This window comes from Bicyclus anynana, chromosome 3, assembly GCF_947172395.1.
Source record: "Bicyclus anynana chromosome 3, ilBicAnyn1.1, whole genome shotgun sequence".
NCBI classification, from domain to species: Eukaryota; Metazoa; Arthropoda; class Insecta; order Lepidoptera; family Nymphalidae; genus Bicyclus; species Bicyclus anynana.
In genome coordinates, this window is record NC_069085.1 from 9,417,482 (window position 1) to 9,443,513 (window position 26,032).

The 26,032-nt window shown below is 36.9% G+C and overlaps 2 protein-coding genes across 4 annotated transcripts; one reads left to right on the forward strand and one right to left on the reverse strand.

Moving 5' to 3' along the window:
• Positions 1 to 385: 385 nt before the first annotated feature.
• Positions 386 to 6,039, forward strand: LOC112044109 (peptidyl-prolyl cis-trans isomerase, rhodopsin-specific isozyme-like). The gene is made up of 6 exons (XM_052891401.1): positions 386 to 539; positions 636 to 840; positions 1,128 to 1,247; positions 2,319 to 2,401; positions 4,967 to 5,106; positions 5,821 to 6,039. Exons 1-6 carry the CDS (start codon positions 486 to 488, stop codon positions 5,927 to 5,929), a joined length of 711 nt encoding a protein of 236 aa, XP_052747361.1. The 5' UTR covers positions 386 to 485; the 3' UTR covers positions 5,930 to 6,039.
• LOC112044097 (C3 and PZP-like alpha-2-macroglobulin domain-containing protein 8) lies at positions 5,930 to 25,591 on the reverse strand. Of its 3 annotated transcripts, none has more exons than XM_024079840.2 (26): positions 25,399 to 25,591; positions 23,423 to 23,491; positions 22,336 to 22,519; positions 21,195 to 21,373; positions 19,671 to 19,827; positions 19,140 to 19,276; positions 17,658 to 17,985; positions 17,243 to 17,419; positions 16,964 to 17,170; positions 16,476 to 16,631; positions 16,155 to 16,328; positions 15,959 to 16,075; positions 15,828 to 15,882; positions 15,473 to 15,620; positions 14,779 to 15,083; positions 14,486 to 14,646; positions 13,936 to 14,178; positions 13,519 to 13,661; positions 12,777 to 12,990; positions 12,066 to 12,243; positions 11,353 to 11,552; positions 11,103 to 11,240; positions 10,102 to 10,274; positions 9,560 to 9,662; positions 8,518 to 8,686; positions 5,930 to 7,084 (listed from the first exon to the last, which is right to left on the reverse strand). In XM_024079840.2, exons 2-26 carry the CDS (start codon positions 23,485 to 23,487, stop codon positions 6,882 to 6,884), a joined length of 4,314 nt encoding a protein of 1,437 aa, XP_023935608.2. In that variant the 5' UTR covers positions 23,488 to 23,491; positions 25,399 to 25,591; the 3' UTR covers positions 5,930 to 6,881. The 3 variants fall into 3 exon arrangements, with proteins under 3 accessions (XP_023935608.2, XP_023935607.2, XP_052747360.1); XM_024079839.2 differs by having other exon boundaries at positions 15,473 to 15,623; XM_052891400.1 differs by lacking the exon at positions 25,399 to 25,591 and adding an exon at positions 25,144 to 25,162 and having other exon boundaries at positions 15,473 to 15,623.
• Between the last annotated feature and the right edge of the window lie 441 nt (positions 25,592 to 26,032).

The following is a 26,032-nucleotide window of genomic DNA, read 5'->3' on the forward strand; positions in this document are numbered from 1 at the left end:
GAAAAAATCACGATTCCCCTCAGACCAAATACTTATTCGTCTGAGCAGTTTCCCAAATGTAGAAAGAAAGAAATATTTTTATTATAACTATTAACTAATTACGTAATAACGTAAGATGGAAAGGCCCGTAAGTACCAATTGAATAAAGGATTAAGGAACAGCCTTGGTACTACAAGGATCTCACAACTTTTTACGGTAGAAGAACTGCGATAATTAATATATTTTTACTAGCTTTGTTTTTTGATATCATATTCTTAACTCTTTCATACACCTAATTGTATAACTTGTTAAAAAGTAAGAGAATCACAAAATAAACAGCTGTCCTTGACATTGTTACATTAGGATGCACTTGTATGTTTTCCTTAGGCCACAATTTTTTATCTAATTAAGTAACTCTTACAACGAAGTTTTTCAGACATACCTTTATAAGCGCTTAGGCTGGTGTTCTATTTGTTTAGTGATATAATATCAATATTTAAACAATCATGAATTTCTTTTTGTTCTTAGTAATATTTTCGCAGTTTGTGTTAAACCTTTCCGTGAGTATTTTCAGAAATATTGAAAGTGGTACGAGTATTTATTACTCAACAGTTAAGTTTAACACATAAAGTGCATTTGCTATAATATTTTTTCAGGCGCGTCAGTTTAGGGTCACGGATCAAGTTTACTTGGATGTTCATAGACAAGACAAGCCTTTGGGGCGAATCATTATTGGGCTTTTCGGAGATTTGGCACCAAAAGCTGTAAAAAATTTCAAAGTGTTAGCCACAAAAGGAGTGAAGGGAAAGTCGTACAAAGGGACTAGGTTCAGTCGCGTTATCAAACGGTTTATGATACAAGGTAGGTACTTTTGGGTTTGAGTTCCCCCTCCTTTTTCGTCGGGTTGATGTTTCCACTCTTAGCACTTAGCAGACTTCCCTTAGTTTGAAAAACAGGGAGATTATGTCTTTAGATTTGATATGAAATTAATTATATTCTGTGACATGACAAAAAAAAATATTCTTAGTGTGTATCTCGTGTAGCTAATAGCTATCACGTAAAAGCCCACTTCCATTAGAACGTAACTTATCAAGCCCATTAATAAGGCGATATCTACAATTCTGGGGATGTAAGAATTGTTATTACAGGTGGAGATGTCGTCGCAGATGATGGCTCAGGCTCGATCAGTATTTATGGGGAAACGTTCGCTGATGAAAACTTAGATACACATCACAGTGGTGCTGGTTTTGTATCTATGGCAAACAAAGGTAAGTACTTACCTTCCTACCTGCACCTGCTTACCTACTACAACTAAGTAGGTAGGTACTACTGTAGATTTAGAAGGGATAATTTTCACGGTACAACGTACTCGTAAACCCCGACAGTAAAAAATGGTATCGTCGTAAATCGGAACAGAAAGAATCGAAACCGCGACGGATTGTTGCGTGACTGCAACGGCTCCGTAAGTAGTTGATTACCTGCACTGAAGGGGTTCGAATTTCGAAACGTATAGACCAATAGGTACTCGGCTGTGATCAGCACAACTTCGTCGCTCGATGTCCATTCGTTGACGACAGGCAACGGCATCCGGCATACTGGTATTGTCAACCAGTGAACAAAAGGTGGTCTACGGGTGAACCCAGTGTTGATGTGGGTTCGTTCGTTAATCACGATATATTTTCTGAAACTTTTTAACCCACTCCCTTCATACGTGTAATTTTCGGAACAAAGTACCTAATTATCTGAATATTATCTTTCAATAGAATAAAAAATTTCAGACCAGAAATCGATAAATGTCATTGATGCATCGTCCTCGTCGTTTTTAAATAACTCGCGGACAGCGCGCGATCCATTCAAGTTTTCTCCGTGGGCAACGCAATGCAAGCAACGGGTGGTCACCGAATGATCTACTCGCCCGCCCGGTCAGCCAAAGAGTCTCGATTCGACGCTCCGAAGTTGATAGGTGTAGTGAGCGTACGCTTCTACTCCAATACAAAGTATACAAAGGATGCTTACCTCATTGATCGAGGCGAGGAGGTGCTGGTCAGACGCTGGGTTGGTCCAATGTGCTACTTTATGTTGATCTAGATTCAAGATTCATTCAATGGAGATTGGACCCATAGAGCATAACGATTATTATTATTAACAAATTGATATGTTGGTATCGCGAGATTATCGCGGCGTTCATTTCGTCCGTGGAGATGACGCCTTATTATTTAATCCATTGTTTCAGTAATTTTTAATACCAAAGTGACCAAAGTCGGTAGTTTTATTAGAGTGCAATCACACAGTAGGGCTGTCTCTTTGACGAGTAGGTAACTTTAGATTTATTATTTCAGGGAAGGATACGAATGGTTGTCAATTTATAATAACAACCAAGGGGACTCCGTGGTTGGATGGTCTACACACTGTTATAGGAAAGGTGGGTATAACAATGCAATCCTGGCCAAAATCTCAAGTCAACAATAGTAGATTGTTAACCGAGGGTGGAAAGAATCAATTCCCGAGGTATTTATATATCGGCTCGGCTATAGTCCGAGTAGGAATTGATTCTTTTACCCGTGTTAAACACTCTACTTTTCATTTCGAATATGAGGAAATAATTTCATTTCGATTACGAGGAAATTATAATTATGCTCTATTTATTTGGCCCGCTCTTGGAACGTCGGTAAAGCAGTCGACAAATTGGACGACTGCTTTACCGACGTTGTGACTACTCCCCGCTAGGCTCTCTCTAAGGAGAATGACTTACGTAAAAATCTCGTTACATCCTACTCGAAGAATCACTAATGCTATAGAATTCACTTTTCCTTTGGTGGAATACCTATATTGCTTATTGCAAGATAAAATTACTTGTTCACATTTATATGGTTTTTAAAATAAACCTTCAGATTGCAATATGCACCTTAAAAACGTCTTGTCTACTTCAACACTAAGTACTCCACCGTCTTGGGGAGAGAGAAAGAGGGAAAGCGCGAGAAGAAGTGAGTCGGCAAATAGTCGTTCGGTAATGAATATAACTTTAGACAAAATTCAGTTTAGATTTTTTTTTATATTAAATACTATATAATATTTAAAATTAATTGTCATTATATCTTTTAATCATTATCTATTTTTTTTTAAACTCCGTCACTGTTTATGTCGACGATTAAGTAACAGATTTATGTCGACTTTTCAAATTTAATTTAGGGAACTCAACACGTTATTGTTGCGGCTTATTCCGATTATGAAGTTTGCGCTAAATTTACACTGGCTCACATGGCCTTAACATTTTTTTTATAATTACTTTACTTTTTACTTTAGTTTTCCTCTAGAACTTCATTGACGTCTGAACAGGCTGTATGTCCAACGATCTTTGCCTGTCCCCGAATTTAGTTGGGGACAAATAAAAAAAAAACATAAAACTCTTCACAGCTAATGACAGCAGTTCTATTTTTAAATTTCATTTCGGCCCTTAGGTGGGAAGTAATTTGTATGAGTTATTCCCTCCCTGTGTAGGGAAGCAGCATTTTCCACCCAATACTCAGATTAAAACAACACTACTTTCCGAGTATGAGAAATGAAAAGTATAATTACATACTTGCCCCTGCATTCTGTAAAGTTACAGAGATGTGACATCGCTCAATTCCATGGCAATATTCTAATAAAACTTGTAGAAGTCGTAAAATACATCGATGAGTATTAAAATAGCGGAATCACACCCGTAAGAGCAAGGTAGGCTATGTAGCAGAAGCGTGAAATTCGGTTTTAAATAATACTTTCAAAATAGAGGAGGTTCTATGTTCAGGTGGTATATGTATACATATATGGTGGTGATGTATGTATATTTTTTTGTAGGTGCATCATGTTTCAAGCTTAAAGCCGTCAAACCTACCTACATAACCAAACACATCTCTTTATTAATACTAGCGGACGTCCGCGACTTCGTCCGCGTGAAAGTCGTTGTAAACTTTCAACTACCCCTATTCTACCCTACATCTACCCTACCCTATCCCAACCCTACCCATACCCTACCCTACCCCTACCCTAGGTACTCATTAAGGCTGCACTTCTTTATGTATTCCCCCCCCCCCCCCGCGAGTCGCATCGAGCGCGGTAACCGTTACACAAAAATAATCCATATAGCATGAATTAGTATTCACGCGCGATGGCTTAGCGTATTTCTTGTATAACTTTGGTGTTTCTTTGCCGATTTTTATGATTCTTTTTTTATTGAATAGGTAATAATGTTAACTTTTTTAGTTAGTGATGAGTGATGAGTGTTATAAACATAAGAGTAGATAAATATAATTAGAAAGCTTCGAACTGCTAAGCTATCGGGAGTTACACGTGTTATTGTGAGTCAACCATAAAAGATAGACATATATATGCTGTTGTGTTTTTATAGATAATTTTAAGGAAAACATTTCCGTCATACATGATTTCCATGTAGCTTTAACCATTAAGGCTGTACACGCGACGGAAGCTTAAACAATCGAGTAACATCTCCCGTTTTCTCAACATATCTCTTCACTGCTCTGCTCCTATTGATCGTAGCGTAATGAAAAGTATACTATAACCTGCCCAGGAGTATGGAGAATAATTGTATCAAGTTTCGTTAAATTCCGTCCAGTAGTTTTTGTTTCTATAAAGAACATACAGACAGACAGACAGACAGACAGACAGACAGACAGACAGACAGACAGACAGACAGACAGACAGACAGACAAAAATTTTACTGATTGCATTTTTGGCATCAGTATCGATCACTAATCACCCCCTGATAGTTATTTTGGAAATATATTTCATGTACAGAATTGACCTCTCTACAGATTTATTATAAGTATAGAAGATAAATTTAACTTTCTGATGTATTATCTACAGATTAAATGAAATATATTTTCTCTAAATTACCTAGATATTAAATCATCTAAGTAATTTAGATACACTATCAATATTTGATATTCATTCTAATTAATGCATAATAAAATTCATCCTTGTTTTACAGGTAGTTGAAGGCCAAAAGTTTGTTCATATGGTGGAGCAAACCCCAACAGACTCAGAAGACCGTCCATTAGAACACGTCTTCATCTTCAGAAGTGGCCTGCTTCCGACTGAGCCCTATTATATTTCTGACGAACTATACGAGTAATTATTCACTTACTTTAATTATAGCTAATCTATATTGGGAAGTTCGTTTGGCGTATCGGATTCACTTTAGTAGGTGTTGTGCCACGCGGTTTCACCCGCGTATAATTCTCAAATAACTTAGCGTTCTTTTGGTAAAAGTATTTTGAAAATTGAAATCTAATGGACCCAGAGATTACAAACTAAACCTCTTTATAATATTACTCGTAGTATATAGAAGTACTTATTAGGTATAACTTAACGACAATTGTCGCGCCGTTGAATGCCTAATAGTCCAGGGTCTGACTCTATATTGATGAGATTGATTAAACATCATAATTTCATTTGTTCCTTTGATTTTTCTTTAAACACTAAATGTAAACCATCATCATTATTATCGACTCATATTCGTCTCACTGTTAAGCACGAGTCTCCTCCCAGACAGAAAGAGGTTAGGCCTTAGTCTCCTTTATGCTGGCCAAATGCGGATTGGCAGACTTCACACACGCAGAGAATTAAGAAAATTCTCTGGTATGCAGGTTTCCTCACGATGTTTTTCCTTCACAGTTTGAGACACGTGATATTTAATTTCTTAAAATGCACACAACTGAAAAGTTGGAGGTGCATGCCCCGGACCGGGTTCGAATCTAATCCCTCCGAATCACGTCTCATTATTTTTCTATTATTAAACCCTAATTACCTACATAATAGGTACGTATTATTGTTTGTTTTCAGTTTATGGGGTTGGATCAAGGCTTCAGCAGTACCACTCACGATGTCTTTCTCTGTGCTGGGGTTCTTTCAGTGGATGATTAGTAAGATGAAAATTCAAGAAAACTATTGATTAATTTCGGTATTTATTTATTTTTATTATTGTGTTATTATTGTGAAATTTTTACTAAAGAAAGATAACAAGTAGGTAAACCTTCTTAATATATATAATATTTCAATGTTTGTGATGCTTTTCTTTGGACAATAATAGGTAATTCGGAATTTGGGTTACTTCGCTTCCGAAGTTCCCCAACTACCTTCCGAAAGTACCTACTAGACTTACCTATAGGTGTAGTTGTTCCTCGCGCTTAAGAGCGCGCAACGCGTCGGTACGATATGGATAAAATTCGAAGCGCAAACGAGACGCTGAATTATGACTTTTGACGTGAGTGAAAAGCACGGAGCGATTGACGCGCGACGCAAATTTTATGACGTGAGCGCCAAAACCATTTTTCCTAATTGCAAGTAAATTAAACAACATAACGAAAAACAAAATGGCCATGTTCAAGATATATACCAAATTACTATACAAAACAAAAATTTAAGAAAATAAGTTTGCTTTTCCTGAGATTGAAAGCAAAATGTGAGCAAAACATGTATTTTTCAAAAAAATAAACTATCGAGAAAAGTTTTACAAATTGTATATTTTGTATAGTCATAACGAAGCTGACACTTTGAAATTTCATTTACCCAAATATCAGGCTCCTAACTTTTCCAGAATCTGAGATCCAGAACCATTTGTAACCACCAAATTACATATTGCACACTCTTAAAGAATTGACAGGCAATGTGTTACAGCACATCTAGTATAATTTATTATCCGTATAAATAAATAATTTTACAATGGGTACCTAATTAAGTTTCTTTTATCGTATTAACAATATCACGATCATAGTTAATTAATATAAGCGCCAATTATCTTTGTTATTATTTTAATGTAATATGTCAAAAATATAGCTAAATATAATTTATTAATTCATTTAACAAAATTATTTTACAATGTACATAAGTTACAAAATTAAAGTTTATCGTATTAACAATATAACGGCGATAGTGAACATAAGGGCCAACGTAAACTGCGGGGCGGCGGCGTCGTTGGGTGGCTTGCGCGTGGTGGGGCTGAGCTGTCGCTCGGACGAGCCGCACGCGCCGGCGCACGACGGCCACTCGCGGCACACGTCGCACGCCGTGCTCGGCGGCACTTGGTAGAACACGCGCGCGCGGTGACCTATAGACAATATATTTTTTTTTATAGCAGCGGTTCTCAATTTTTTTTACACTACACTAGCTCATTGAGTAACGTGAAACTCCACGTCTCTTTTACTAACACAAATAATCCAAAAAATCTACTTTTTGAGAAGGCAGTGCTTTGTTACAGGCCTGTAACACTGTTGTCTGTTTACCTACTAACGAAAAAAAATAGTTCAATGTTTGAAAGATAGTCGTCTTATGATATATCCGGATTAGCCTTAGACCAATTATAGAAGGACCTGTATCGCGCTCATAGTCACGAACAAAATTGTCTGTCATTTTCTGAGGAAAACGAGCTTAGATTTGGTATATATCTTATACTAAATTGGAAGTTTTTGCCCGTTTTTTACACCATTAAATTACACAAAAAGGTATTTTTACGGAGCTCTAACACGATTACAACTATTTAACATCGATTATATAGAGACAGTTTTTATAATCGCATTAGATCGTTGATAATATACTTTGAAAGAAAAGTAACGTCTAGCGAGGCAGGTCCTATATAATAATGGGGATGATGACTAGGTTTGAATATATTGATTTTTATGATACATTCGGGTAAATAGGGTCAATGTTAACTAATTTATACATAAAAAGCAAAGATTGTCTGGATATTTGCAAAATAAATGAGATTATAAAACTTCAAAAACTACTAAATTTTTTTTATCGTAATTAGATGAAAATTCATACAGTTTTAGCTTCCTTTCATTAAATGTGACATTTTTTAATATATGAACTATAAAGATAAACGCACAAATAACAAAGATATTAGTAATTTTGTTTGAACGCGCATACAAATCTAACGATCATTACATGCCTATGACGTCATTTTTTCGAGCCATTTTGTATGGGGCGTTTTTCAGGGATCCGCGGCAGCGCCGCAAATCTGACTCTTTAAATCCCTGTAGCTCCGAAAGTAATGATCGCAGATACCCTGTTCCTTTTACAAAATTACTTTACTATTAGTATACTCTTAATTTATATACAATTTAAAAAACTGTCATCATCCCTATTGGTCTGAGGCATCAACCAAATTATTAAAATGAAAAGAAAAAAACTTTAAAACGTTAAGTAAGGAATTCCGCTTTGTATACTTAATACATAGCCGAGTTACAGTTTTCAACTTTTCAAAAATCAAACATAACATTGATTGTTGCTTAATCACTATCCTGCGGAACGGTGGCAAAACTGGTGGTGACGTCACGTAGTTTCGTTGCCGTAGGCGTCTAAAAATTCGAACTGAAGGAGCTCGCTTTTAACCCATAATTTTATGGGTTATTACATAAAAAAATTAAAATGCCGTGGTAAAAGAAAATTACCAGAGTATCGTGCCTACAATAACAATAAATTAGGAAACCCTGTATAAAATATACTGATAGACACAATTTGGGGGTAAATAAATATACTCACTAGAGTCGTAGAGGTCGACGAGTGTGACCCACGCAGGTCGCTGGCGGGCCACGGGCAGCGCGCGCGGCGCCGCTAGCGTGGCGCACCGCTCGGAGACGCTGGAGCGCAGCCACGCCGTCACTTGCGTGCCGCCCGCCATCACTCTAGCGCCCACCACGTGTCGCGCCGCCTGGTTTTAATTAAAACAATATTAGCGTGTTTTCTAATAGACTAAGAGCCCGTGAACGCCAAACCTTCGTCATTTTATAACAGCTGAAAGTTTGTCAGATCATGCTCCTATCTTATGTAAGTATGGTAGCCAATTATGTTTTAAGTATCCAGACCCTCAACCGTCTAAGTATAAAGTGTAATTTGATCATGTTTTCCTCGGCATAATTTGAGAAATTATATTTCTAGTCGCCAGTCCCTCAGCTTCGCAGCAACTCTTCGAAAAACACTATTTAATTTGAAGCTCCAAGGGTCTCTAGCGAAGGGTTGCCATGAAGCCAAGTGTCTGGCGAATGGGGATATCATATTTTCTCATATTATGCGCATAAAAATATCTGCGTCTATAAGGTTGTTATCGAGTTGTAATGTGAAGCCGTGATAGTCCTGGGGACCTCTGCCTTTGATTTGGTAGGTGTAGGTTCAAACGGTCCGGGGCATGCACTTCTAACTTTTTAGTTACGTGCATTTTAAGAAATTAAAAATCATCCGAACGCTGAATGCTACTTTAGCTTAATTTTCTGCACGTGTGATATCTACTCGTACCAATTCGCATAGGGCATTGAGGGCTATTAAGGTTATTATTAACTGAAGAATTGTATACAATCTTTAAAATGCGAAATGTACTCAAAGTTATAAAACAATTTTGTCAGGTAAATACATCGAGACTTTTCTCTAAACTATTGGCTTACATATCACGATAAGAGGCAATTAAGTGATTCACAAAAATATTATGGCATCCAACATATCTTCTATTTTGTCCGTGAAACGTGGATATTAGATGTCTAATTGTCTAAAAACCAACAACTTGTTCTTTATTAATATTGTACCTACTCACCGTTAATTCAGTGATCGTGTTCAAGTCTGCTAAATATCCTGATGGCAGTTGAACGGTGAGGAGTGCTAATCCACTTTCTGTTTCATTGGCAATTGGAACAAACCTAGAAGAGACCAGTAAAAATATTCAACTAAAGAAGACTTGATAAAAATTAAAGTGGTGACCACAGACCGTCATTGTTTGTGGTTACTAACTTTCGCTAAAGAAAGAACTCTTTCTAAAAAAAATTCCCGAAAAAAAAACACAGAATTATAGGTATAGAGTTTCGCTTCAGAAATGAAAAGTCAAACAATCCATCTCAATTTTCCTGGGATAAACGTGCGCCCAACAGTTGGAAACATCCTACATAGGTTAATTCACTTTCATATTTATTTTAAGTTGTGTTGTTGTTGTGTTAAGTATTTATTTCTATTATAAGGGTTATCTTAATTCCTTCATGGAAGAAACAGTCGAGCACTCGCTCGAGGTGCGGCAACCTATAACCTGGTTTATAATTTGGGCGAGTGTGTTATTTCTTTTGTAATACTAGGACTAGGGCTTACCCGATGCAAATGGAAAGTTGAAGTCTGTCTCTAGTGGACACCTGGTCGACCCTCGGGTCGAGCGTGTACCGCGGCCAGGCGGCTGTCACATTGGTACTGCCCTTTGCTGATAGCCCGAACATTGCGACTCCTCGACCCTCGGTTACTGCACTAGCGTTAATTGCATTGCGGACCTGCAAAGTCATCTTTTAACATCCCATTTTTAACTTGATAACTTTTAGTTACAACAAACAAGTCCTTGTTCAGACTACCTTTGTATGAATTCACTAATTACTAGGGAATGTTTTGTCTCGCCTTATTATTTATTTCTTGTTGTTCTATTTTAGTAAACATGCCGAGACCAATTTGATTCGGTCTGCATACTCTTGAGTTAAGGTAGGGAATGCTGTAAGTATTCGATGGATTCTGTTGTGTTTAGTAATTGAGATTTGAGATATGCATTATAAAATCATTATTTTCTATACTTATAATAAATCTTTAGAGAGGTCAATTCTGTACATGAAACATATTTCCAAAATAACTATCAGGGGGTGATTAGTGGTCGATACTGATGCCAAAAATGCAATCAGTAAAATTTTTGTCTGTCTGTCTGTCTGTCTGTCTGTCTGTCTGTATGTTCTTTATAGAAACAAAAACTACTCGACGGATTTTAACGAAACTTGGTACAATTATTCTTCATACTCCTGGGCAGGTTATAGTATACTTTTCATCACGCTACGATGAATAGGAGCAGAGTAGTGAAGGGAAATGTTGGGAAAACGGGAGAAGTTACTCAATTTTTTAAGCTTTCGCCGCGTGGTATGTTCGTTTTTGGAACAAAAACTACTCGACGGATTTTAACGAAACTTGGTACAATTATTTTTCACACTCCTGGGCAGGTTAAAGTATACTTTTCATCACGCTACGATCAAGCAGAAGCAGAGCAGTGAAGGGAAGTTTACAACTACCTTCACGCGGACGAAGTCGCGGGCGTCCGCTAGTTGTTTAATAAAGTTACTTACCAATTGCGTCTGTATAATGAGAGCGTTGTCGTTGTCAATATTAAACTGGCGTGGTTCTTCAAAGGTCGCTACTGTTACCGACACTCTCAGCTTATTTGTAGTCTTCAACATTTGAGCGAATTGCGCCAGTGCATCCAACTGTAACGAAAATAAAACTATTTTGGAAAATCGTTGCTTCTTTTAAGCTACCTTGGACATTTTATATTTAATTTTCATCTGTTTTGTCTATTCTCTAGAATAAAATTCTTACCACGTCAGGATCTTGATCTTTAGGGCCAAGAGCTTGAATTAGGTAACGAGCTACAGGAACAGCCTCCTCTAATAGACTGGAGGCCAACATAGAGCGAAGACCCCACGCTGCAGTGGAAGCTTCTAGGCTGTTTGCTTTTAACCATGGGTTTTTCCATTCTGCACCAGGAACTTTTCGAGACCAGTACAATGTAGAGACATCTGAGACAAAGCATTCGTTAAAACATAGATAAAGCCGATTCATTTTTGGGAGAGGGAGTTGAATTTTAAGCATTCATTATGTACTAAAGTATGTATGGAGTTTGCCTGTTTGACGGGAAAATCGTAAGAATTACACTCTTGTTTTATTTTCATTGATTTGCTATATATTAGAGGTTTATTGTTAACAGTAGAATGCATTATATTCAATCAAATCAAAATCAAAGTTCTGTAAAGGTGTACAAGTGAAGTGAAGTTGGATGATTAATTCACTGGACTCTAACAAAAGTTGGTAAGGATGCCTTCGCACTACTAAAACATGACATGACTAATTAACTACCTAATTGACGGACAGTGATGGACGATGGATGAATATAATATTTGACCGCTATCGTCCAAATAGGGCAAATTGTTTAATAAAAAAAAATACAAAAAACGAAACTATACGTAAATAAATTGTTGAATGTTTTTCCGACGCCAAATGACATCGCTATTACTCATCATTATATTACTTACCCGAAGTATTAGCATATTTGTCCATAATCTGCAAGGCCAGCGTGGCCTGTGGATGCCTGGCCGCGGCCAATGCGCTGCTTGTCAAGGCCAGGGAATATGCATCCAATTCAGGAGACAGATTCTTTGCGAGGAAGTCCAGAGCTTTGTTCATTGCGTTCTTGTATAGGATTTCGTTGCTCTGTTAGAAATAAGTTATATTATTGTTATTTTAGGTGGCTCATGGGTTACAGCAGTTAAAAATAGTAATCAATCTAACAATACGTATAAATAATATACGATTGAATTGAAAAACCTCCTCCTTTTTTTGAAGTCGGTTAAAAATAGAAATGTTTGTATGTGTCATTTAAAAATATGTAACAAGTGCATATAATTATTTACATAACATCAAAACAAATACAAGCTTTTTAAAATTTTCGTCTGTCTGTCTGGAAAAGGCTAGTCCGATTTTTAAGGGACTTTTACTTTAAAATAAAGGAGTTTATGGGCAACATACGAGTATTTTACAAGCTTTTTATCCCGAAAAATCCATAACTCTGGCGCGTAAATGTAATTCACTTAAACGACAAAGACATACAAGCATCCGTATTACAATAATGACTGCTCGAAAACATGATATTGATATCGGACGTTGAATCGCTAACAGTCACGGTTGATTGAATGTTTTAAAACCAAACTACTTACTATGAATGCCATACAATTTACTAGTAATACCTTGGTCTCCTGCAAGGCCAGTAAGGCGTAGGCAGTCAATGGAACAACAGATTGTGCTCGTGGATCATTTTTCTGCGAAGGGGACGGAGGTTGCCAACTGCCGTCGGACTTTTGGGCATTGATCAACCATCTTGCAGCAGCCATGGTGGCTTCGGGAGATACTTCCACATAGCGGGATGAGCGACTCAACCAACGTGCCGCCATTGATGTCATCCTGAACGAAGTAAAATTCGATCATATTATTTTGTGGAATTCGGATGTTTTACAATCTTATACCTATAGTATTGTTTTAGGAGATCTATATACTGGCCTTTATGTAAAATGTAAAAACAGGCACTCCTTGACGACTTTTGGATTGGTTTTACATATGAGTTACCTTCTAAGTATTCCGATACGATTTACATAGCATCCTGAAAGGGTATCTAAAAGTTGAAACACCCACCGCGCTAGCACCACTGTTTACTTCAAGTAAAGGTAGAAAAATTAGTTGAAGTAAGTTTTAGTTATAACATTTGCGGAAGATTATTTTTTGTTCCCGGAACTCAGGCATCAGGCGAGGCGATGGAACCTTGCTGGGTTTTAGTGAGTATTCTGGCTGACTCGCAGACCTTGAGTCCCACATACTCCCTCGAAAATAGTGCCAGCGTATGCCGCTCTATTTCCGAGGGAGATGCGTAAAAGCATTTTCCAGCGTGAAACAAAAAAGGTTTTAATTATAACATAAATATTTCGATCAACTCACCACACATCCGACACAGCATCATCACCGAATTCCGCTACAAAAGAACCATCTGGTCGACGGAAGGCCATCAGACGCTGATAACCCGTAGAAGCTTGTAGTCGCGCATCCTTTACTATCGACACTTCGTCGTCTTGATTTGTTGCCTGGAAAATATATGTATTCCTTTTGAGATCTAACTTATCTCTCAGCTCTATTTGAATAAAGCCAAGAAGAAACTGTGAAAGAAACTGATTAAGGAACAAAATGTCAATCCTACCAACTATTAAAAATTAAGGCGAAAATTAAATAACAACATTACTCTGACAGGCGACGAAGACATCGTAGCTAATAAATGTAAAACATGCAGCAACGCAATTGCTCGAGCAAGCGTGCATCCTCTATTGTATCCAATCTGTCAGTTGTGCAGAAATAAATTACCTGAAGATAGTCCAGTAAGATGCAAGCACGAGCCAATGGTCGCAATGCATATGTAGCATCTGCAGCGACAGTGGACGGCGATTTCATTGCTCTTAATGCGTTTGCTAATAAATCACCAGTAGCTTCTAAAGAAACTGCTCCAAGTTTAGTACCAGCTGCAGGGGTTAGGGTCACATTGGTTCGTGCCACGCCACGACGCGCATCTAGAAGAGCCCATGACCAAATCTTTTCTGTGTAACCATCCTATGAAGAAATATTAGTCAGAATTAACAAATTTGCATGAGTAAGTACCAAATTTTGTTGTAGTCACTTAAACCTAATAGCAGTTTTACTAAAATCGGTATATCACCGAATTCTTGTCATTATCATGACTAAGATGATAAATACACATTGATGAATCATTAAATGGATTGACATACAAAATACTAATATGTTTAGCAATTTAGAAGCAATCGATAAAACATGGATAAATTGATGAACGGGTATTCACTAACTGCAAAAGCAATGATCTTACTAAAATCGATAATTATGATTATATTAGTGGTAATACCTTAACATCAATAGTACGGAATAGAGATGCAGAGACGCCATTGCCGTTAGCTTCGATAATAATAGACGCTTCGCCACTTCGTACTGAAGTTACCAAGAATGCTGTACTACTGGAGCCTCGAGCTGGCACATTTACACGCAATCGACGGAATAATTCGATTTCTACAAGATATATTTTCATTAGAATAAAGATCATGCATAGGAAAAATCAATATTAGTAAAATTGTCGAAAACAACAACTGCTTATGTATTTGGAAAATAAAAAATACAAGTGAATTACTTGTAAAAACTCACTTTTAGCTGATTCGATGTTATTTTCCAGAGGTTCAAATTCGTAGTATTGATCAGAATTGTGGAAAGTCACTTCAACTGATGTGTCAACTGTAAGGGTGCTTTTCAATGTAACGACCACCGCTAGAGTTTCTCCTCTCTGTAAACTTTCTGGTAGTTCAGCGGTGAGGGACAGGGGAAGGGCGGTGGTCACTTTACGGGGTTCAGCAATACCCAATCCCAAGGTTGGATGTACAGCAAAAGCTCCCACAGTCCATTCTCCTGGTGTGACTGGTGACCAGCGCTCCCGAGTTCCAACACCATCATCACTGTTGGTATGATAATCAGGTTTATTAGGATTTGTAACGTCTGAGTTTGCGTAAGTTTTTTTTTTAAACTTTCTACTTTTATTGTGTAATTTAAAAAGCAGCAAATTTACTAACAGCTACTGAACAATTTAGCTTTAAAAATATCAATCAGGAAAATTTGCTTTAACATAACGGGCACCAAACTATGAAGACTATACTCAGGCCGATAATAAGGGTTGCATTATTGTAGATATTGTCATATTTTCCAGTTGTGGGAATCAAAACCTTGGATGCACTATGCCACTAAGGTCATCATAATTATAATAGTTCCCGTAATCGTTCAATTCGTAAATTTAAAGCTGGCGTATTAAATTGCATATAATCACAGCTATGTCATATCAAAGCCGTACCCAATGGTCAGATTGGTGAACATCCAGGTAGTATGCGGCGACATCGTGCGCGTGAGATAGTACCGTGGCGTTGGTGGCGGTGGTACTCTGCTGAATGCATATGGACCTGCTTCCGGTGCTCTAGTGCCTGTTTCTGGCTCTTCTAACACTGCTGTAGATAAAGAAATAAAATATTTAAAAAAGGTAGAAGCAGAAACAAATACTATAGATATAAAACATTACACTATGGTCAAGTAACCAAATGCCTTTAATATCAATTTTAAAAATGATCAAATACTAAATATTACAAAAGTTTTATTGTTGTCACTGCTGAAACTTGAATTTAATAAGAATGGTTAAAATGTGTGTTATTTACCTGGTTTATTACTTGCAATGACCAGACCATCTGTTAAAAGTACCATTCCTGCGTTCTGAAATGAAATGAAATGATGATTATCAAACTTCTCCAACTTTACCAATCAATCATAAAAATAAGCATGTACTTACACTGAACACATCTGAAGAATTGCGCCCTCCTAAATCAAGACCTAAGCTCGGTAGATGATCTTCGTTTTTAAACAACGAATATTTTAATCCAATAAAACTTTCCACTTCACGTTCGATCTAAAACATTATTAAACTTATAATTGCTTTTTTGAGGTCTCAAATAATATTTAATAGGTTATTTAATATATTTTCGTACCGTACGCATATCAAGTCCGCTGCCGAGTCCATTTTTTCTTGCTAGTCCTGTAAGGATAGCGTTTTGGTCACCGCCGAGCAAACCAGCCTGTGAACCTGCTTCGCCAGAAACCCGAAATTCCACTAAACCATTAGGCCGAAGAAGTGATCCTGATGAAGCTGAAGTGACTGATACCTAAGAGGTTATATTTTTAACTGAATGAAAACGAAAACAGAAGAGATAAACGAAAACAGTAGTATGATTAAAACATTTCTACAAATAATTTATTAAGATATTATAAGATCAAAAATACAGAAGACTAAGTTTTGTAGAAATAGTTACCTTGTGTTGCAATAAGTCTCTTTGGGGAGCATACACTGCAGCAGAAAGAACTGAGTCTCCAGCCAGCCGCGGGTACCATGCCAGTAATATACAACCCGGTGCCATCCCTGCCGTTACTGGTACTGATACATCTACCCTGCGACGCGCTGGACTCAACTGTAAATGTTAAATTTAGTTTAAGGATTTATGAAATCAAACTAGTATATTTTTCTAGTCTTTTAAATAATTACGAGTAGGTATATCTTTCTGGAGGGACATTGTCCGATTATATTATTATTAAAATTGTTATAATTTTTAATTAAAATTGTGTAAACATCATTTTAACTCGCAAGGCAGCTTAGTTTAAGTGAGGTATTTTTTTCTAAGATTCAAATTTTAAAAAATATCATCTGCGTTATTATTCTCTTTTACTTCTATAATATTATTTAGTAAGTACAAAACTAGGATAATTAACAGGTCATTGCTACATGAACTTACATGATACTTACTTCTAAAGTTTTCGCGATTAGTATGTCACCTCTTCCGATAACAACATAGTGAACAATGTCCATAGCCTCAGTTGCGGTAATCTGTGCACGCATTTCATCTCCAATACCAGTGTTACGAGTCAGCACTTCTATTGATAAGAATTGCTCACCCTTTTCCAAGCTTTTTTGTATATTCACGATCCTTTCTGATATTTCTTTATATTTCACCTGCGAAATTAAAGATTTGAAGACATATCTTGTTGTATATTTTTATGGCTATCCACTGGTAAAATTACTTACTACAAAATTAAGGGTGGAGTTTGTGTGAGCCACATCTGGTGTATAAGTATATTTTGCTATGCCTTTAATTAATTTTACTGTTGTTGTATTAACTGGAGCTCCGTCATCCCACAGTCTTTCGACAACAACATCACCAGCCGCATCAATTGTGTGTCCCGTTGAGTTTACTAATTCTATCTGAAAGAAAATAACAACAGTTTATCAATTGTGTAAATACATCGCGTGCAAGTTGAAATATATTATCTTGTTTATATTTAGTATAAAGTGCATAAATGTTGTGAATATTGATGAGATTGTTAGATTTTCTTGCATGATTTAAATAAATGCATAATTTATTAGTAAACTAGATTAAAATAAAGAGCGTGTGACGACATTGCTTCAATACATGATGTTTTCTGAGTCACGAGTATTTTACCTGGACATTGTAAGGCAAGGTGGGTTTGAATCGATCCGGAGCTGTGACCTTAAGTCTGTACGGTGTCCGTAGAAGTAAAATTCTAGATGAAATATTTTGTTTTATAAGCGTATTTTTTTCTTCTAACACAGCTTCCACAACCAATGGTCTCGCAGCGTCTTCGGCTAGATCTAGGTCTGTTTTGAGATCATATAATACATTCGCTTGTCCATTGAAGTCAACCACTTTTCGGGCGGGAGTAGAAAACACAGGTTGTAACAGTCCAGAGAAGAACACAGCGTACGCTGATATAGTCAGTTCACCTTTCACCGGGAGGCCATTAAAATGTCTGCAGATAAAATGATAATCGCGTAAAAAAACGCAGAATATTTTATTCTTAAGCTTTATTAGTACTATCCGCTTAGCATTGTAAAAGCGAAGTTATCAATGACGTGAACCTTCAAAGAAATCTATTTGAAAATTTTCCATCATTCAATGTAAATAGAAATACCACGCAATATTAGAAAGTTATTATTACTAGAATTAGGGATTTTCTTATCAAGGCTTTGTTTTCAATTGGAGCAATAACAAAAAGAATTTTCACAATCAAATTATTGTCGGCTTGTGTACGGTGAGTCGGTAATTATGTTCGACATTTGTGTTGAGATTAAATTATAGCTTTCTTTGTCTACTTTCTGAACATAAAGTGATGAGGAAAGGAAAGAATGCTTTATTAAAATATTGGATTAGATTTTCTGTTACTGATTAAAGTTTTTTTATATAGTTTTAAGAATATAAATTGAAAAATATTTATTGTGCCTTTTATTTGTTATTGTAGAGTTTATAGTTTACTTATTAGGTTTCTGAGGTTGGGTTATACGTTGAATGTTTATAAACAGGTTTAGCTATAATAATATCTATAACAGGTTATATCATGAAAAATAGAAATTAATTTAACTTATCTCATTCTAAATCTACCCGTCGTTCGTAACTCGATTTCCTCTAGTCAGATATTATCGCGATTCGCAGTTAGATATATAACGAAGTAGACCAGTTATACTCGTACACCGGGAACTAGAAATAGTTCTTACACATTCGTCACAGTTATTGCCTTTTGCGGTAACAGCTTAATGTTCTATTTCTTAATCAAAATTATGGTATCCTGGACATATTACGGCATCAACCCATATTCGTCTCACTGCTGAGCTCGAGTCTCCTCTCAGAATGAGAGGGGTTAGGCCAGTAGTCCACCACGCTGGCCCAATGCGGATTGGCAGACTTCACACACGCAGAGAGTTAAGATAATTCTCTAGTATGCAGGTTTCCTCACGATGTTTTCCTTCGCCGATTGAGACACGTGATATTTAATTTCTTAAAATGCACACAACTGAAAAGTTGGAGGTGCATGCCCCGGACCGGATTCGAACGCACACTCTCCGGAATCGGAGGCAGAGGTCATATCCACTGGGCTATCACAGCTCATCACAAAACATCACATCTTACCTGGCAGTAACATTTATGGAAAACCGTCCTTCGCTGAATAGTATCTCTTTTGGCATCTGAATGTCCATTTGAAACTTTGGTAACACATAATCAGCCACCGTTATTTCCCTGGAATACTTTTGACCACGGACCTCCACCTGCACCGAAAAAGGTTCATAGTTACCTAACTTAGGTATTTTTAATTTATCGTAAGGCCATCTGGTAAATAAAAATTCTTATTAACAGAGTTTAAATGAATGCTTCTGGTAATCCGGTTTAAAATTACAAACAGACCTTTCAACGGACATTCTCATCTTTCTGTTAAAGATTTTTGCATATCAATAATATAGAAATGCGCAGTCTTGATTGAACTTATTGCTTTTGATATTGAATTTTATTGTCTGATTTTTAATTTACTTTAATTTATACGTGTTGATATATTTAATGTTTTACATATTGGTCTACATTCATTAAAGATGGATGGTTAAATAAGAAATTTGCAACATTTTGTGCATTTCCTTCTTTAATTATAGCAATACTTGTAAGATTTACTTGAATAGTCCATTGGCCAAGCGCAGGTTCATCGGCCAGTAATAGCTCTTCAGCGAATAGACCTCTGTCCAGTGGAACGGATGCCCATTGCCGGACCGGAGATCCGCCGGTATCCAAGATGCTTATATCCACCGTCCCTGACAACGGTAGCAGGTATCTAAAAGGTTACCATATCATAAAAATAAAAACAAGGCTAAGCTTTTCCGCTGTGCAATACTTAAGTAAATTAGGAATGTTGTAGTTTGTTATGAATGTGTTGAACTTTATGAATCAACTAAAAAAACATTATATCTAATTTATTGTTAGGTTATAAGTGTTTTGTGATGCCAATACAACACGATTAGTCCAAATAAATCATCATCATAATCATCATTTTAAGCCGATGGACCTCCTCTGCTGGACATAGACCTCTTGCATGGACTTCAACAACGGTCTCGGGCCGCCGGCATCCAATATCAGGTAAGTTTAAATTATCTGATGATGAGTTATTGATTGAAGACATTTGTTTTATGATATAATGCAGCAAGTAAGTACTTATTTTAATGTAAGTACAGACAACAACAACAAGAAGAAAAATGGTTACGTATTTCTGTTTTAATAGCCTGAAGTATCGAGAATTTATTATGAACCCAATCATCGCAGGTCGACGAACTCGTCATCTCACGTAATCTCAGCGTGCGAACACTTTGTATTGCCACGCTTGTGGTGTTACAATCGAAAGTGTTTACAATGTGTGTTAATGTTCTAACTACGAGTAATAACTTTTATTTCTATGGACACGGATGCGGGTCTGATGGACAGTATTATACAGTGCGTTGTAAGTAAGAATTAAATGAATACATAATAATTATTATGTTATCTACAATTACAAGCAGGTAGGTAGGTTCGTATCATCTTTAGAATATAATTTTAATTGATTCGCAAAGCTATTAAGGACTGGGTTTTTCCATAGACCTTTAATGGACATATAATATTGAACGCAATATGAGAGGAATTTCAGTCTTTTTAGCCCACATTGTCTACACTGCCTAGTTAGTAGGTACTATATGTCAAAAGTAAATAATCTAAGCTTTACGTAAGCTGCATTTTAGTGATATATACTTAGCCAAATTTAGCTATTATATCATCATCAGCTTTATAGCATCTTCATTAGGATTTGAATCCTAATGAATTTCCTTACAGGACGCAAAGGCCTGGAATTGCAAACTCCACGATCTCGAGTCACCAGCATCCAGCAGTTCCCTGCAATCCGCTTCTCATCGGTCCATTTAGCCCATACGTACCTCGTATGTATAGGTAATATGTAAACATAAAGGCTAGACCGAAGAGACCTAGAGCTAGTAAAAAATCCTTCACTGCAATTTTGTTCTAATGACGTCATCCTTTGACGAAATCGATTTTAAACATTTTTCGCGTGTGATTTTCCTCAACTGTTAAGTGGCATCGATAAAGCAGCTAAGATTGAGCATTTGAATAACCACTAGATCTTGGAATAAAAGGGGTGATAACGAGTCATTAACTTACTTGTCTAAAGCTATCACTCTAAAGTTAACAGTATCACCAGGTTGGTACACTCGCTTGTCTGTCTGAACGAAGATGCAGAAACTCCTCGGCTGGTAGATAAGTGGAGCTGATGAAGCGAATAGCGGACCCGACGTTGACCGGGCAACCAGTTTATATTGACCAGGCCCTGGGTCGCCTATCTAGATAAAACATATTTTTAAAGATTAATATCCATTTTGGCAGAAACAACTAGTACATAAAAATACATAATTAGGCCAGACTGTTTGCAAGAAGGAGAGACAGAATTTTTATGGTAAAATTGTGCTATACTACATTACAATGCCTTTACGCTTTAGTCTCTGAGTCTCAACTTCTTGGTCAAATCAAAATTAAAACCCAAGAAGCAGAAGCATCAAAACACCAGTCTGTTGTTACACGCAGTTTATGCCTCACAAAGCCTTTTTTTATTATTTACAAGTTAGCCCTGACTACAATCTCACCTGATGGTAAGTGATGATGCAATCTAAGATGGAAGCGGGGTAACTTGTTAGGAGGAGGAATCCACACCCCTTTCGGTTTGTACACAACATCGTACCGGAAGCTAAATCGCTTGGCGGTACGTCTTTGTCGGTAGGGTGGTAACTAGCCATGGCCGAAGTCTCCTACCAGCCAGACCTGATCCAAATAAGAAAATCTCAATCGCCCGATTCTTCCTGAAAATGGTTCCTCATGATCCGTAACCAGACAAAATAACCAATGTACCGATAAGGCAGTATTGGTGGAGTACATAGAACTAAGTGATTCATTCAACATGATTCATGTGGCAGTTTAGTAAATGAGCAAAATATTTTTCTATTAGGTAAATCTTTTAAAACGTTTAGGTACCTACCTACCTGAGCTATTGTCTGTAAATACCAGTGAAATTTTATTTTATAGGAATTTTAATTATCAGTAGAGCACTTTCTAGTACATACTCGTACAGATATTCTATTTTAACTACCGTAATGCGACAATCTAATAAACTTTTCTTCATTTCCATTGCATTTCTGCCTTTGCAAATATTTTGAGAAACACACGTCGTTTCTTAAAATATTTGCAACAGATGTTGATAAGGTTTCTGTATGCTTTTAAACAAAGAAGTAGAAAGAAAAACTAAACATACCTCGAGGTCTACCACCCTAGAGGCGGCTGCTGGAACTTGCGCTACTCTTCCTTGAGAAAACTGTTCTCCCGTAGATCTTTTCCCCTCTATTGCTACGTACAAGTTGTACGCACGGGACCCTCCTGCTATGGATATTTTATAGTTTCCGTATGGCCTCAACAATTTTGGACCTAATATAGATACACTAAAACAATACATAATTGATTTTTTTAATTGTTTAATACAAAATGTTTTCTTGAGGATCGACTCGAATTATTTTGGGAAATATTGAGAAAATTTATTTTATAACCGGTTTTTGCAGAATAGATAAAGAATGATGAAAGCGCAAATGGTAACCTTGACAGACCGTTTTTGGGGTGCATATTGTTATTGGAGGCAGAGGTCATATCCACTGGGTTATCACGGCTTTTTTTTTTACCTCTACCTCCAATTCCGGAGGACGTGGGTTCGAATCCGGTACGGGGCATGCACCTCCAACTTTTCAGTTGTGTGCATTTTAAGAAATTAAATACCACGTGTCTCAATCGGTGAAGGAAAACATCGTGAGGAAACCTGCATACCAAAGAATTATCTTAATTCTCTGCGTGTGTGAAGTCTGCCAATCCGAATTGGGCCAGCGTGGTAGACTATTGGCCTAACCCCTCTCATTCTGAGAGGAGACTCGAGCTCAGCAGTGAGCCGAATATGGGTTGATGACGACGATATTGTTATTCGGAAATTTTGACTTTTGACGGAATTTGATTTTTTACCAAATTTTTAAAGATGGCGTAGAAGGAAAACGCCCGACCACCATGCTCCGCCTCGTCCATAGTTAGTCCGACTCAGTATCACACACAGTTCACAAAGTTTGAGCAGTAAGTATGTATGATCATTTGTTTCTGGACTTAAGCTTCGATATAATTCTTATTGTCAAAATAAAATGGTGATCTATATATCTAATTTCTTTAACAGGTATCTTGTTGACCTAGCCGCAAATTAGATCTGAACAAATTAAGAAAATTTAAATTTACCAAGCTATCCATCAAATATACCAGAGAGATAGTCATGGTCAGGATCAACGCAATATTTCGAAAAAATAGTAACTTACCTTTGTACAATGTCGGAAGCAATAAGAATGGCTACGCAGCATGTTAGTCCTATTTTGTGCATCATTTTACTGAAATGAAAAAATACTTTATGCAAAAAAAAATAGTATAAATACGCGAGAAGTGGTAAGAACTTTATCCGAGAATGTGCCTTCAGATTGAACTTTTTATTTTTATCGTAATTTTTTTCTACATCGTATATTATTAACACTACTGTTGTTAGTCAAACAGTATACAAATTAATATAGTTAAGCTACCTACTTACAGATAGATTAGAGATAAGCAATTAACTATTTAAGATTCTTATATGATTTATGTAATTAAGACTTTTATCGTTAATAATTTTGTGTATATTTTGTATGCTATAAGAATATCTTGTAAAGTATATTTCCCCTCTTACAATTAAAAAAAAAAGCCGTTTTAGCCCAGTGGATATGACCTCTGCCTCCGATTCCGGAGGGTGTGGGTTCGAATCCGGTCCGGGGCATGCACCTCCGACTTTTCAGTTGTGTGCATTTTAAGAAATTAAATATCACGTGTCTCAATCGGTGAAGGAAAACATCGTGAGGAAACCTGCATACCAGAGAATTGCCTTAATTCTCTGCGTGTGTGAAGTCTGCCAATCCGCATTGGGCTAGCGTGGTGGACTATCGGCCTAACCCCTCTCATTCTGAGAGGAGACTCGAGCTCAGCAGTGAGCCGAATATGGGTTGATGACGTATATTTCCCCTCTTACCCCAGCCTTCAACAGGGAATCGGTATTTTTAAAAGAAAATATGGCAAAAACCTATTTGCCGGATAAGCTAGTCTAAGTATAGAATTTTCCTTAAGTAATTGTGTTACAGTTGACACAACAGGCTTATTACGTAGGACGTTGTTTGTTCTGTAAAGGTAGATCTGTAATGATAATGAGCTCCACATGAAGACTCCATTGTCAATAGGAATGTTAATAGCACAGATGACAGGTGTCGTGGGTGAATTATTTTAATGTTGCTATTGAATTCACATGCTAACTGTTTCCACACGTTGAGCTCACCGTCCTTGTATCTCCTGGCTTCTGACTCACTGTTACAACACTGACTATACTGAGATATTCTATTTATTTGCGTTGGCGGAATCGGTTTTGACTTAATATGGATATGTTTCATCGATTATTTTTACTTCATTATTTGTTTTATGAAAAACAGATGTGCTAAGTACTACCATACTTTGTGCTACGAATTATTTCAGTTCAATTTTAATAATTAATATGAATGTATGCAAAGATTTTCTAGTTTTAATATATAATATGAATGTATGCAAAGATTTTCTAGATATGTTACGTGCCTACAAAATAATTGCAAAAATTTATCCGAAATTAACTATTCCACTGATTGTACACATGCACAATTTTGTGTTTATTAAAACATAGTTTTTACACTTATAAAACAAAAGTTAAATTAAGACAATTAGTTACTTTTGACCGCCCTAGTTTCTAGTTTTTCGCTAGTTTTTCGCTAGTGACATATCTATACACAGTAGCGTGCAAAGTTTTCAACTATATGAAATGTATGAACTGTAAAAATTGGATAACATGGAAAATTCCTCCAATACAGGTATCTAATGAATCCTCAGGGTATGCATTGCATTTATGCACCTATGATTGATATGCATTTACGCACGCCACTGTGTATACATAGTATCTTTGATTATATGGGAACTATACTTGTAAACTTACACTTACTTGAAGCAGAAAGTTCGTTATGATCTAACATAGTATTGTTATAAGCTTTAGTAGCTCATAACAAACTTTCTCTGTTTATTATATCTCTTACAAGACTGAATAATTGCTGGAATGCGATGTCACTTATTAGAAACACAATACAATTTATTAAGCCGAAGTGTTGCGTTGTATTCAGCATCGAAGAATTTTCCTGCACTACAACCTTACGTCTACGCGTATTCTACAATAAAACAAAAGCGCCAAAAGAAAGCTTACTGTGTTGTGCCGTTACAATATCCAACAGGTTTCACTTCATAAATGCTTTTCACTTTCAGTTATCGCATGTAACTTAACACTATATCACAGATCGCTTGTATATGATGTACAGTTTTGTTCCGATGTTGTTGTCGTCGGTCGATGTGACCGCGACATGCAATGTTTGATGACTGACTGACTGCACTGCGCCTACGCAGCGCGGAGGCGTGGGGCGCCGCGAAGCCTTGCGAAAACACCGCGTCACAGCCTGCGCCCACTCTACATCCAAGTGAGGAAACTCAAGCCACATAACATTGGACAACATTTCCTGTATGGCTGTCCAATTTATTTAATACTAGCGGACGCCCGCGACTAGACCTCACAGCCCTTACAGTAGCATCGCTGTAAAAATGGAGTAACTTCTTCCGTTTTTCTAACGTTTCCATTCACTGCTCTGCTCCTATTGATCGTAGCTTGATGAAAAGTATACTATAATCTGCCCAGGAGTATGAAGAATAATTGTACCAAGTTGCGTTACAATCCGTCGAGTAGTTTTTGTTTCTATAACGAAAATTCAGACAGACCGACAGACAAAAATTTTACTGATTGCATTTTTGACATCAGTATTGATTACCAATCACCCCCTAATATTTAT

Excerpts from the sequence above, each read along its gene's own strand:
- LOC112044109 (XM_052891401.1), top strand. The coding sequence starts at position 486 with ATGAATTTCTTTTTGTTCTTAGTAATATTTTCGCAGTTTGTGTTAAAC. Across the intron at positions 841-1,127 it reads CAAACGGTTTATGATACAAG|GTGGAGATGTCGTCGCAGAT; the intron begins GTAGGTACTTTT and ends TTGTTATTACAG. Across the intron at positions 1,248-2,318 it reads TGTATCTATGGCAAACAAAG|GGAAGGATACGAATGGTTGT; the intron begins GTAAGTACTTAC and ends TTATTATTTCAG.
- LOC112044097 (XM_024079839.2), bottom strand. The coding sequence starts at position 23,487 with ATGATGCACAAAATAGGACTAACATGCTGCGTAGCCATTCTTATTGCT. Across the intron at positions 19,277-19,670 it reads TTGGCCAATGGACTATTCAA|GTGGAGGTCCGTGGTCAAAA; the intron begins GTAAATCTTACA and ends TTTTCGGTGCAG. Across the intron at positions 14,179-14,485 it reads TCCGTACTATTGATGTTAAG|GATGGTTACACAGAAAAGAT; the intron begins GTATTACCACTA and ends ATTTCTTCATAG.